The sequence below is a fragment of the Eptesicus fuscus genome, chromosome 20 (genome assembly GCF_027574615.1).
Source record: "Eptesicus fuscus isolate TK198812 chromosome 20, DD_ASM_mEF_20220401, whole genome shotgun sequence".
Classification (NCBI taxonomy): Eukaryota; Metazoa; Chordata; class Mammalia; order Chiroptera; family Vespertilionidae; genus Eptesicus; species Eptesicus fuscus.
Window position 1 is genome coordinate 28,339,964 of NC_072492.1, and position 14,007 is coordinate 28,353,970.

At 36.6% G+C, this 14,007-nt stretch overlaps 1 protein-coding gene across 1 annotated transcript in view; it reads left to right on the plus strand.

The window, feature by feature from the left end:
• ACACA (acetyl-CoA carboxylase alpha) overlaps window positions 1–14,007 on the plus strand; it is a 212,024-nt gene that overhangs the window by 100,787 nt on the left and 97,230 nt on the right. Inside the window, exons 30-35 of the mRNA XM_028157549.2 lie at window positions 24–47; window positions 2,770–2,913; window positions 3,685–3,781; window positions 4,949–5,056; window positions 9,138–9,194; window positions 9,420–9,464. Of these exons, the coding sequence (XP_028013350.1) occupies window positions 24–47; window positions 2,770–2,913; window positions 3,685–3,781; window positions 4,949–5,056; window positions 9,138–9,194; window positions 9,420–9,464 (475 nt within the window). The remainder of the gene's footprint in view (window positions 1–23; window positions 48–2,769; window positions 2,914–3,684; window positions 3,782–4,948; window positions 5,057–9,137; window positions 9,195–9,419; window positions 9,465–14,007) is intronic.

Below are 14,007 nucleotides of genomic sequence, written 5' to 3' on the forward strand. Positions count from 1 at the left end.
TAACTGTGGTTGTTTAATTACAGAGGGAACATCCCCACGCTAAACAGGTATCGTATGTTTAGTTTTTTTTTTCATTTCCAATTAAAAACACCCTTTTTGTAACTTAGAATAGTGAAATCAGGGGGAAAAATAGCCCTATACTGGACAAGCTAATATGTTACCTTCTGCCAGGGAGTCCATCCTGAGCTCCCCTTTGGATGTGCTAAGTTATTCTTTCTATTTGGAAAACATGTCTTCAGCTTTTCTTCAGCTATTAAAAAAGCAATACTTGAAAAGCCTCAGTATGGAAAAGCTCTCGTCAGTTGTCAATGAGAGGAGAGTTGTCTGCTCGATGTTCATCTTTGCTGTAAACTTTTTTTTTTTTTTTTTTTTTTTTTGCTAAGTTATATGTCTGGTTGGGGCTTTCATAGGAGAACCCCTTAAGGTTATCACTATCCTGGAAAATTGTTCCTAATTTTTTCAATTTTGAGTTTCTCTTATTTGCTTCTCGTCTTAGAGGAATGCAAATTCAGAAATAGCTGATCTCATGTTTTATAAATTTGTTTGCTTTTTTTTTTTCTAAAGTGATGATAATGTTATGAAAGTTAAGTTTTATTTCAGACCTATAGTAAGAGTCACATTGGAGAAGTATATTTAAGTTTTGATGTGTGTAGCCTGGGAAAGAGGTTTCTAGGCCAGTATAACACAAGTGATATTTTAGTACTTTGAGTTCCTCCTGCTTCTGAGCCAAGCAAGGCAACACAATGCAAGTTTGAGAGGAAAGCAATTCTGATTGGAATTTAATCCACAGAATGCTAAAGCAATAATAGGTTGGTGGCGAGCTCTTTGTACATGATCACTTATACATTGAAATATTTATAGGCTTATGTTTATTTTGTCCCTCTCCCTTTAAATATTAAGTAATCAAAACTCGTTAAAGCTTTTAGCATCCAATTTAGATGGGAGAGGAAAGGGAGTGCTTTTGTTTGGTCCTCTTGCCTACCCTTGGAGACTGGGCTTGGTTCATTCCTGCCTGCCTTCAGCTGTTCTGACCCATGAACATAGTACCAAGGGAAACTGAATAGTGGATATTTCCCATGGGGTTCAACTGAGTAAAAAAGATATTTAACCCTATGTTTGTCACAAGCACAGCCTGATAGCTTATTTAGAGGGAGTTCCCTTTAAGTGTTACATGGAACTCTTTTATCTTTCCTTTCTACTATCAGGCAGGTAGAAAAGATACAATGCCTCACAAACTTGCTCCTTTAGTGAATATATTTGGTGATCCTAGAAAAGAGGATGATAGCATTTCGGAGTTCATACAACTCTGAATCCCAATTTCTAGTGAGCACCATGTGTAAGACTTGCTTGCTGTGTATTTCATTTGTTTGTTTATTTCATTCATTGTATCAATGGTTTCCTCTCCCACCCTGCCTTTCTATTTCCCAGTACTATCAAAGATGAAGTACCTTCTTCATAGTCATGAGTTGCCAAAGGAATAAAAACCCGGAGTGTCAGTCTCTATAGTCTGTGTGAGCAGCACTTCCATCCTATAAAAAAATTCCATTGCCTTTTATAATTACAATTTGCAGTAGAGTACAATATGTACCCAGATCTCAAGTCCACATTGCTGGCTCTCTTCCCCCTGCAATGCTGCAGGTGGTGCACTTAAGGAGATTTTAGAGCAGCTCCCTGGAGGTCAGGTGCCATTGCCTTGCTCTGAACTTGCTTCCGATCAGTATGCCGGTAACATGTCAGGCAAGTCCTAGAGGCATCCTTCAGCTTGGTCCTTCCTAACAGGCTGCCCTGATTGACTGGGCATTCAGAAACACTTTATGGTATTATTTATCAGTGCATACTGCTGAGGTGCATCAAGGAATATACAGCTTCATTATGTTTTTAGATTGAACAAATCAGTTCAGTTCTCTTCGAGCATCTCCATTTAGCACTTGTTTGTCATGCTTACACATACTGTGAGACCCATGCTCTGCCCTTTCATATCCTGCTGGGATTTATTAAGGGCTTTTGGTGAAGGTATGCTTACCCTAGTATAGAAATGTCTGACTATAAAATAGAAATTTTGCAATTTAGGATTGAAAATGTCTCTTTCAAAAAGGGAGGAGCTATAATCCTTATGATTGCTATCTCTATCAGCCCATTCAAGAAAAAAGTAAATACTTCATAAGTTCCTTTTATAGACTGTGACTTGTTTCTTGTATGGTAAATAATGTTTTTTATAATGATCTACTAAACCATTCCAAATGACTTAGAGTTGTTGCACATGCATATATCTATCTGTTAATACTTAATCTATTACAGTTACTAGAGAAAAATGCCTTAAGTGTTGCCTAGTTACAACTTACTTGGCTTGCTTACTTCCTTTTAAAATATGAAATGTTTTAGGGAAGGGGAAGATGCAGAATGGTTTTTAACCCTTATGTGCTGTTTATTCATCAGACACGCCATGATGTCATTGTATTAAAACTGCCATGAAATTCCTGACAGTCCTTAGATTTTTATTTGGAGAAATTTTAGAGTGGTGAAAATATAGCTTGTGTGTCTGTATACGTGGGGCGGGGGGTGGTGGTGGTGGTGGTGGTGGAATTCAAATGAAACAGTTAATGTGACTATAGCAAGACAGCCTTATCCATACTGGGTAAAAAAACCAAATCTGCTCTGCAACCTGACCCTATTTCTGAGTTTTCTCCTAGCTCCTTTTTCCTATTGTTACTCTCCCAGCCCTTGCTCCTACCCTCCTTGTCTAACACACTTGGTTGAATTACCATTTAGAATGTCCTTCTCCTCCAACCTCAACCACTGTGGCATGACTCATGTAGCTAATGTCAGCGATGTGCTATTGGACAACTCATTCACTCCACCATGTCAGCGGATGGGCGGAATGGTCTCTTTTCGGACTTTTGAAGATTTTGTCAGGTAAGACACTGTGGAGCTGTGTATGTACAAGAGGAGCGATGGGCGTCTGTGTTTTGGGAGTCTCAGATTTCTGCCAAATGAATAAAGGTCCCCAGAAGAGCCATGAGCCAGCTAAGGAGATGTAGCCCTTGCTGTATATGCCCTCAGAGAGGTATATGTCCTTCCATTTCTACCTCTCACTCAGACTCCACAAGCCTCTAGTTGTTATATGAGCCTGGTCAGAAAAAAAGAAACAAACAAAAACCATCGTTTTCCTTAGGAGCTAGCAGAAGAAGCTGTCTGCTCTGTGATGAGTGAAATGTCAGGAGAAATTAAACACAACACTAGAGTGAGCCCACCAGAGACGATACATCTTTTGATTAAATGCATTCAGCATCTATCTCTTGATGTATACTGATGCATTACCCTAGGGGGAGGGGTAATTACATTGGTCTGTCACTGCTCCAGTCCCAGGCTCTTTCTGTTACTTTAAGACTGATGATGACAGCAGTGCTCATATCTTACATACAAAAAAAGCAAAACTAAAAGCTTTAGATCATTCTTTATTAAAAAGGAAAAAAATGCTTTATTAAAGTTGAAACAATCCATCCCCCTAATTTCTGCCACTTGGTGAAATTTTGCATATCACCTCTAGCCACTGGTGATTGCATTCAGTTGACTGTGGATCACAGGGTAGGGTAGATTATTCTTTTAGACTGAGCTGGCAATGGCAGCGTTCATATTCTTCCACTTGGATTTTCATGGTGGGTGTTTTTCTCTGGTATTTTTCAGGATCTTTGGTGAAGTGATGGGCTGCTTCTGTGATTCCCCACCCCAAAGCCCCACATTCCCAGAGGCAGGTCACACGTCTCTATACGATGAAGACAAGGTATACTGTCCCTTTGGGAGACTGCTTTGCTCCTTCAGATACATGACTTGTACTGTGTATATACTATCTTTCTGACTTTGGAGTGTTATAGGAAAGAATTCATCTTTTTTTAAAATCCTGACCTGAGGATATTTTTTTCACTGATTTTTCTTTTTCTTTTTTAAAGATAATGGAGGGAGAGAAGAGAAAAACATCTATGTGAGAGAGACACATTGATTGGTTGCCTCTGTTTGCATTCTGACAGGGGTTAGGGATCCAGCCTGCAACCAAACAACATGCCCTTGGCCAGGAATCGAACCTGTGACCCTTTGGTCCATGGGCTGATGCTCTAACTGGCCAGGGCAAGAATTCATCTTTTTACCCTACTTTGTTATTTAATTTTATATACCTCATCAAGTATTTTTGGAAATCTGTAGAATATAAATTCTGACCTAAAACATAAATAAAACATATTAATCCTGGAATCTATACTGTGGAATAGGCTTGGTTGTATCCATTGTAGCTGCCTCTGGGTCTCTGAATGTTGTTTCAAAGAATTCAGCTTTGGTTGCTTCAATTCTTATGTAGTGATGGCTTGTATATTTGCACAGTGGTACTATTATAGTCTTCAGGGAATGGTACACTTAGATAGCAGGAAAAATATGCATTTTGTTTAAAACTTTGTCCTTTTATTAAATCCCTTCTATTCATTTCTCAGTAAATAAGTTGTTGTTGTTTTTCCCTACCAGGTTCTTTTTCTGTGGTTTGACACTTCTACTGTATGATAAATTGTTAGGAAATATATTATGAGGGAATATGTTCAGATGGCTTCTTTCACTCATTTTTCTTCACCTTCTGTGAAGGGATGTGGCAGTTGTTTTCATTCCCATTTTATTGGTAACAAAATTGAGACTGATCTTCAAGGTCATGTCAAGTCAAGGTTTGGGGCCACGTCTAGCTAATGCCTTTGCTGCCTTATCTTTTAAAAGTTGGATGTTTTACTTCATTTAATCTCCATTGTGGATGTTGGGTGGTGGTTTCAATTTGCTTATGAGAGCTAGTGGGCAAATCAAAATGTCCTGTGGGGCATATCTCTTTTTCAGTCATTCTACTAAGTACTGTAATTTTTTCTCTGCCTCTGTATTAGCCAGTCTCCTAATGTCTTTGTCTTGTGTTCTTGGGTTACAGGTCCCCAGGGATGAACCTATTCACATTCTGAATGTGGCTATCAAGACTGACTGTGATATTGAGGATGACAGGCTGGCAGCGATGTTCAGAGAGTTTACCCAGCAAAACGTAAGCCCTCAGCTGGGTGGAAACCTGTGACGGCTCCTTTCCTGCTGGCTGGATATCATACCCATCTTTTTATCAGTTGCTACTTTTAAGGCCTATCACTGTTGATGGCTATGTCCTTCACATAGTTCTCTGCCTATAGGGGTAAAATTCCAAAGGGACTTAATAGTATATAATTAATATCGTTTTATGTCAAGAAATACAGACCTCAACTATTTAAAATGTATCTCGCACTGACATCAAACTTCATAGTTTAAACCTAAATTTCCATCATTTTCCTTCACCTCTTCTGACCCCCCATCTGTTCCACCCCCCCCCCACAAACAAAACAAAAACAAAAAACCCAAGTAACCAGTCATTCAGAAATCATTGACTTCCTCTTTTTCCTTGCCATTGCATGATGCTACTCCTTTACCACAATCGATGTGTTTATTTGTATCTGGTCAGTCACCAAGGTCTGTCTTTTGTTTGTACTGTCTCTTTCCCTCTCTTCTTCCCTTTCTTTCTTTTCAGATTTTTAATTCCCACTACTCTCTGGTTTAAAACCTTATTCACCTCACACCTGAGACACTACAACAGGTTTACTTGCGATCTGCCTATCTTCCTTCACTCTTCCCCTCCAGATAGTTTCCATTCTGTTCACCACCACAAAATTAAATGGCCAAAATGCCCTCTTACCAAATTATTCTCCCACTCAGCAATGATTCTCTGTTACCTCTAGGATGTCTCCTTAACTTGATATTTAACATCAGCCTATTGACGAAGGCTAACAATCTAGCCTTTACTGTTTTGGGAAAATACCTAAGTCTTTGTGTCTCATCTCCTCTACTGCCCTTCACCTAGAATGTTTCTTTCTCTTTCCAAATCCTGCTTGTTTTAAAGACTGTTTCAAATTTCACCTCTTCTATGAGTACTTCTCTGAATAGCCCTAACTAAAATGTATTTTTCCTCCCTTGAACTTTTAATTGGTCAGCATACATTCACTAGCAATAATAATACTTTTTATTTATAAAGAACTTCTGTGTACAGTTTTTTATTTGCACCTCACCACAGTCCCGTAAGGTTAGGTTAGTTAGGAATTATTCCAGTTTTGCACATGGGGAAAAACTCAAGCTTAGAGAGATTAATTAACCCCCTCCCCTCCCTCTTTGATCACCAGCTAGTAGATGATGGAGCAAAAATTAGTATTTAAGGGCTTTGATTCCACCTCTAGGGGCCACAGATCTAGGTGCTTTAGTAAATAATGTATTTTTTTTTTAGCCCTGAAGATGATTCAAGTCTAATTGGAGGGACTGGTTAGGAATGCTCAAAATGATAGTGTACATATAGTTACATGTCATTGCAATATATGATAGATGCCAAAGTGTCCTCTTTAGCTGTCCTTAATGACAAAGACCCATGTGTTTTCTTTGAATGGGAACTACCTAGTTATAGTGCTTATTATAAAGAAAGAACTGAATAGATTTTTAAAAGCATGATTTAGCAGTATAAACAATGTCATCGGCATTCACATCATGTAATGCTAATGGTAGATACCTGGTAACTTTGTGCTTAACGTGAGTCCTAGCATTTACTCCATGTTGCTCTGGAATTAGAGTGGCCACCCTGAAGAAAGGTACTTACAGAAAAGTGAAAATAGGGGACATGCCTGGGAATTTTTCTTTAGAAGAGAAATGTACCTTTCTTTTTGCCCTTGTCTTGTGAATACATAAAATTAACCTGAAACCAGGGACCAAAGAAACCTTAGCTGGAAGAGTGCTAATGTTTTGCATGACTGCTGATGCTGCTGTTTGCTGAGATAATCTGAAATTTTCTTCTCAGGTTTTGAGGCACTAATTGCCCTTATTTGATTGTTTTGACCTCAACTGTAGGCTTTTTATTACCCTCAGATCTTAGTGCTGTATGTCATCATATGTTGATTTAAAGAGGCAGTTTCTTCATCTTCATTACATAAATTTATAACATTAATTGGCAATAAGAAATTACCTTTTTCTTTTGCTGGACTTGTAAACTGAGGCACAGAGAAATCCATTGTCATTGCCCAAGGCTATTCAGAAGGGTAAGGGTAGACATTCCAAGCCTAGAGAAGCTGTTAACTGCATCAGATACTGTGCTTATCCAGAAATATTAGGCATTTTCACTTCCTTGTTTTGAAAAGAATGTAAAAATAAAAATAAGGAAAGGTAATAAAAAAAAAGCTGAAATAACTAGTTTTATTTTTCACTTCATGATCATGTTCCTAGCAGTTTAGAAAAAGTTTCTTTTTTTTAAAGCACATATTAAACTATCAAATAGGTTGATCCAAATTGTCCAAATAATCTTCTAGTCCCAGCATGTCTTTTTTCCTCTCATAGAAATTAGGATCATATATTTGTAAATGACTTGTGGAGGAGATTGAAGCAGTCAGTGTAAATGGAGTTTCTCCAGGTGCTGGCGCCTAATCGCTGGGTAATAGCTGTGGACTTGCTGTGAGGCCCGCATTATTACAATGTAATCAGAATCCTGTTGCTCTGCTGTTATTGTCAGCCACTTGTGGAATTTTAAAAGCAATAACAGTTTTGACTTTAAATCATGGCATTATTAAAGTTATTTTCTTCCCTTGCCTGCACATAGCTATTGATGCTTGTCTTTGAAGGGCTTGGCTGTGGTGGAATTCTTTGTTGGTGGTATCAGAAGAAATGTTTCTGTTCCTTGGCACACTGAAAGATTGAGAACCACCACCACTCACCCCTCCCTCCACTCCTCCCTTCCTCCATTCTTTCTTTCCTTCCTTCCTCCCTCCCTTCCTTTTCCTATTATAGTATCAATACTTGGTTATTTATAGTAACAGCTATGATGTCAGTACAGATCATTTATTAAAGTTATTTAACCAAAATTTATGTATATTTGATCAGGGAATTTATTATTAGGAAATTTATTTTTCCAATTACATTTTGCTTATGTTGCTAATTAATTTTATTACTAAGCAAATGCCATAATAGAAAATGTTCTCCAATAGGAAATGGCTTGGGACTGTGCTTATTTATAAGCAGACTCCAATTTGGATTTTGAATATATATAGTATCATGAAAATCAAGAATTGGCTTAGGAACATACCTCTTGGTTAGAGTTATAGCAAGGAATTGATGAAACTAAAGTCTGGACTTAGGTTGCAAAAGCCCACATATTTTTTCTATTTGTGTTACTCATATGTTTTCACACGTCATTCAACTGGTGAGATTGCTTTTCTACTTGTTGCCATGTAGCCCCTCTTTGCTAGGGCCCTTTAAGATCATGCTATTTACTTAGCTCATTAAACTGTTCCTTTGTCTCTCCCTTTTGAGTATAAATGAGCAATGCAGATAGAAGAAAGCTTAGATCCAAAGGCCCAAGACTCATATGAGACAGTCTTGACACTGCTGGTCTCTCTTGCCTTCTAATACACAGCTCAGCTATGCAAGTGGAAATATGAATAATCACTAAATTTAAAAGTCGATTAAACATTGCTTTTAGCAATTTTTAAAGAGAATTAAAATACTTTCATGTAAAGTTGGGGGGGGGGCATGTTCTAGAAGAAATGAAAAGATCAGGATTTGTTAGGTTGGATTCTAGGAATGCTATATATGATGGTAGGTGCTATCTATAATCTAAACAACAGTTTAGAACCTGAATTTTCCACTTTATGAAATTTTCTTCTTCTCCCTCTGATTTGAATGACATGATTTCATTTATCTTCTGTTTTAGTTTTAATCTTCACATTTGAACATTCTCACCAATGTGATTTCTATAAGTAGGAATTGTGCTAAAATCTACCTTGAAGTGAATCAGCCCTTAGAGAATTTAGGTGACTTCATATGACCCCTTTTCCTACACAGAGTTCTCTCTCTCAGTTTTGTCCAGATCAATATAAAACCTATCCCATAAGACTTAGTCCCACGATCTAGATGGAGATTTATTTATTTGCAAGTTTGAAGGTACTAAGCCAAAACACAGATAACCAAAAAGGATGTTTAGCGCAATTAGAGCTTGTGGAGGACTGAAATGGGATAAGATTTAGGATGAATGGAGATCTTATCTATCTTTTATTTTACATGTTTCTCCATAGAAAGCTACTCTGGTTGAGCATGGAATCCGCCGCCTTACTTTCCTGGTTGCACAAAAGGTATTGGCAATATGTGAATTACACCTGTCTAACATTTCTTATGATGCTGCTAGAATTTTTAAAAGTCAGAAAGTGGAGTTATAATCATAAACTTATTTATAGAATTTATGCAGAGAAATAACTGTTTTCTATAAGTTTAAGAAAAACATTAACTTAGCTCATCATCTTTTACTCAATTTGGTTTTAAATTTATTATTTCTTTCCTTTCTGTCTTTCACTTGAAAGGATTTTAGGAAACAGATCAGCTATGAGGTGGATCAGAGATTTCATGTAAGTAAAAGGAACAATAATGAAATATTATTTACTGTTTTGTCTGTTTGCCATTGTTTATTTAAACATAGAATACGTGTGAGTTATTTAGAAGGGCTGGACTGATGTTTGGTCCCTCTTCTTTTAGAAAGTATTATAATGACTATTCAATTCTTCTATGGTTGTTGTTTTTTTTCTACCCTATAACATTCTCAGTATATCTCTGAGAAATAATTAAGAATGAGCATATGCATTTATCTGAATGAATAAGGTAGAAGCAGGAGCTAATTTCTTCTACGCACACAGTGAATCAATAATCGAGAACTGTCACTTGCACTTTGGGGTCTTGGCTTTTACCAAAGAGGATTCAAGTTCTATTATTGAGAATTATCAATTATCTGAAACCATCCTTTATTATTAAAATGCCTTAACCGAGCCTAACTTGGTACTTTTGTCTTATGTTAATTTTAGGAGCAGGAAATAAGTAAAAATTGTGCAGTAAGTTGCTTGTTCTCCTATTTAACTGAATTAACTTAACATTTATGAGATTAAAAGTTTTATTGAAAAGAGAAGTAAGTTATTAGCCTGGTATCTGAACTAAAGCATACCCATATGATCAGTATGATGATAGCACTAAGACCAAAAACCCAGTTTGCAATCAAGATGTCATTCTCTAAAATGACTGTAGTAAAAACATTTCTTTATAAATTGATCCTGATATAGCTAAGATTCCAGAGGATCTTAGGAAGCCTTAATTTTCCTGATAAGAATTTTGTTTTATCAATTAAGATAATTAAATTAGTTTTCAAGGCCTGTTCCTTTGCAATAATGAAGATAATATTTGGGATTCTGGAAATGACTTTCTAAACTTAAGGACCTATGTGTGGTTGCTTTTATTGCCCTTTTGTTTATTAGATCTTTAGCATTTGACATTTCATTTTCCTTCTAACAGTTCACCTTAGTCCAGCAATTTTCAACCTTTCTAATCCCATGGCACACAAACTAATTACTAAAATTCTGTGGCACACCAAAAAAAATTTTTTTTGCTGATATGACAAAAAATGGTTATAATTTTTATTTATTCACACCGAATGGCTATTGTTGTGTTGGCTATTGTCATTTTTTAAATTTAACAATCTAAGGGAAAAGAGGTCAGTACCCCTGACTAAATAGTCAGGTATTGCATGTTTTAAAAATTCTTGCGGCACACTGATTGAAAATCGCTGGTCTAGTCTATAGAGATACAAGAGAGTCTACCCTGCAAACTAGAGCTGAGATTCTCTGAAATGCTCTAGGAAGTGTTGTGGACTACACAACTCTCCTATGTTATTGATGTCAGGAAGCCAAGCAGAGTACAGACATACATCAATCAATAACTTTAGATAGGAAACTGGAGACAGTGAAGAAGTATGAGGAGCTTAAAGGGAACCCTGGAGCTTTAGGAAGAAAAATCCAGAGCTTAGAGAATAAAATTGATACTTAGGGATAGAATATGAGAGACCATGAATAAGTACTGTGGCCGGTGGATGCTGACCAGAGCTAGGGTAGACATGCCAGAGCCAGGCCCTGGATTTGTGAAGAGTATTGGGCTAGGTTCTTAAGCTTAAACCTGATTTTTATTTTTTTACTGACTTTGGGATATTATATTTTTCTGGGGAATCATGTTGAATTTATAAAATTGTTTTCCTTTTTTCTAATGGTTCAGATGGAGCCTTCATGTTTATAGCACGTGAACTGGTTTCCCATAATAAGCATTTCCATGATAAATTAAAACTCTCTACTAAAAATTTTTAAAAGCCAAAGCAGTTAATTATCATGGACATTTTTTAATGTGTTTCATACATACAAAAAACAAACAAACATCCTGTCTTACTGCTAAATCTATGTCATGTCCTAGAGTATAAATATATATATAGCTTTAAAACATGTTTTCCCTCTCTGTTCTAATATTTCTGGACTTAGGTTGAATAGGGACATGTACAGGCAAAATCTACTCGGAAATGAGCCCAGCTGTGGGTATTTCTTGGGAATCACGGTCTAGTTCCTATTTATAGTGACATCAAGTGGGAAATTGGTTATATTACCAAGTGACGTGATTTGTCATGAATGTAGGAAAGGTTGCTTTAGAACTTAGAGAAATTAAGGTGGAGACTAGATTTTCTCTGAAGAATTGAATGGCAGAGTAGTTGGGTTATTTTTATGTTAGGCCCCTTAGAAATGATTAGTGGTTACGCAGGGGGCAAGGGCAACTATTACTGAATTCCATCCAGGATCTACAATAGTCAGGACCCCTTGGCAGGAGCTGTACAAATCCAGGGCTCACTGCCATGGTATTGCTGTAAGTTCCTCTGCTGGTGGTAGCTTACCATTCATGAAGGGTGCTTAGCCTTTGTCATGTCATCTGATGTGTGCTTGCCCCATAGTTAGTGTAGTGTGAAAAAGAGGAAGCTTTCCGTGAGTGTTAGAGATGAATCCCTTGATCTCTCTGGCTTCTTGGTAATCCACTGTGATGTATGCAGTCTCTCCTGTTCTACACTGTGAAATCCCTATATTATTGAATAGAAGAGAGAAAGCAAGCGTACATGAGGGGCAAGGAGAGGAGGAAGGTTACCAAGTTTGGTTCAAGAACAACATTGGCTGGTGTGGATGAAGCAGCTCTACTGTTACATAGTTGTCTCTCAGACTGTTTCAGAACCAGAACAAGGCAAATGAGGGCCAGAGTAGAGGTTCCTAGAGAATAGGTATACTGTTAGGTGTTTATCCAGATGCCAGTGAAGGCTATAAGCATTTCCAAAACTTCGATGTTTAATCTCCACAGTCCCACTGGAATGCCTGCTGCTACCTTAGTCTCTTGACTCTACATGAAGGACACTTGGTGTGGAGTCTGTTTCCAGACCATGTAATTAAATCAAGTACCTTTCATGGGATTTGAATAACTGCTTAACATTACTACAATAACAGAACATTTGAGGGAAAATGAGCCTATTCTTATAAACATCTTCTTCATATTAAAAAAAATATTGAAACCTTGGAAGCCAAAGAGCAGGCTTTGAATTTTTGCAGCTATGAAAGCTGCAGCTCTGCTTTCATGTAGTATTAAGCCTGTTCATTTCACTCACATTTCAGGTTCCAAAAAGTGCAGCAGAAGGTGCTATTTAACTGCAATATAAGTATTATACTTTTTGAAGTTTCCATATTTTTTCAGCCAAGTGTTTTTTAACAATACTAAAATGCACATTTTCAGGATTTCTTCTTATCCTTTGCCACCTAAGCAAGAGCATTAGGGCCAAAAACTGTGATGAGATTCTAAATCAGTTTTGCATCTGTAAAGTTTCCTTTTGATTCTTGTTTGTAAGATTTCATGAGATTTGTAAAATTCTGCTATAAATAACCTAGATGCACTTTTACTGATTTTATGTAAATAACTCACACTTTAAAATGAAATATTTTGGAAGGAAGAGCCCACTATTGAAAAGAGTTATCACAGTTAAGTAGTTCATTTCTTTAAAAAAATTTTATATGTCAACTATATCTCAATAAAACTGAAAAAAATTGGTAGTTTTGTTTGCTAGTGGATCAACTATTAGTTTTTCAGAAGGTTTGGTTTGGGTTTTTGTTTTAATTACAGTCTATATAATTAGTTCTCAGCATGTTGAGGTAAAAGAGAATTGCACCAGCAAGCTTTCAATTTCTTCATCTCATTAGGTTTTTAACATGATTATTAGTATCATAATCAGCTATGATGTTTTCTGTTGCAGGTTTTCACATTCTCTGATTTGCAGGGTGTCTTGATTGGCTAATTTAGTCAAATTATTTTGATTGTCTTGATGATGGTTGGCTGATTTAGAACACAGCAGGGGTATAATTTCTTCCTGAGAAATGTTGCATTCTTTTGTTTTTTGGTACCAGAACACTAAGAGGGTTTTTCTTTGTGTACATTCAATTATGATATTTGCCCATAACACTGGTAGAATATCTGGAAAGCAATTATATTAGTGATAGAATAAGCATGAGTGCAGTTAGTGGAAAAATTGGCAATATGAGGATGAGGTAGGATGAAGGAATTTACTAAAACTATAGGATCAGACTTTTGTATTTCTTCTTTTCTGTGTTTTTCTGTATTCCTGTGATTTTTTTGTGTGTGTTTGAGTGCCAAAAGAGGTGACTTTCTATAAAAGTCCTCAGACTTGAAGAATTGCTCATTAATCCTGCTGTCCCATTGCACAGAAGTTCTTACTCTCCTATTCTGAATGCTTCATGCTTAAATTGAGGATTTTTCTGCAGAGCTAAAATTTACTCAAAAAATGTTTGCTGATATTATCTCATAACACCTTTTCTTAGCTAACTTTAATGAAAGTGGTTTTTCTTATTGGTGGTCTATTCCCACCCTGCCAAGAATTAAGTAATTGTCAGTCTCTTTCATTATTTGTAATAAAGGCATTTCTATTCAAATTGTTTGCTTTTCATGCCTTTCAGTTTCTATAAAATTTTTTAGTTGGTTTAAGTGGTAAAAAAAAAAAAGTGTTTTTTTTGGTTTCTATTGTTATGTTTTTGAAGGAAAATA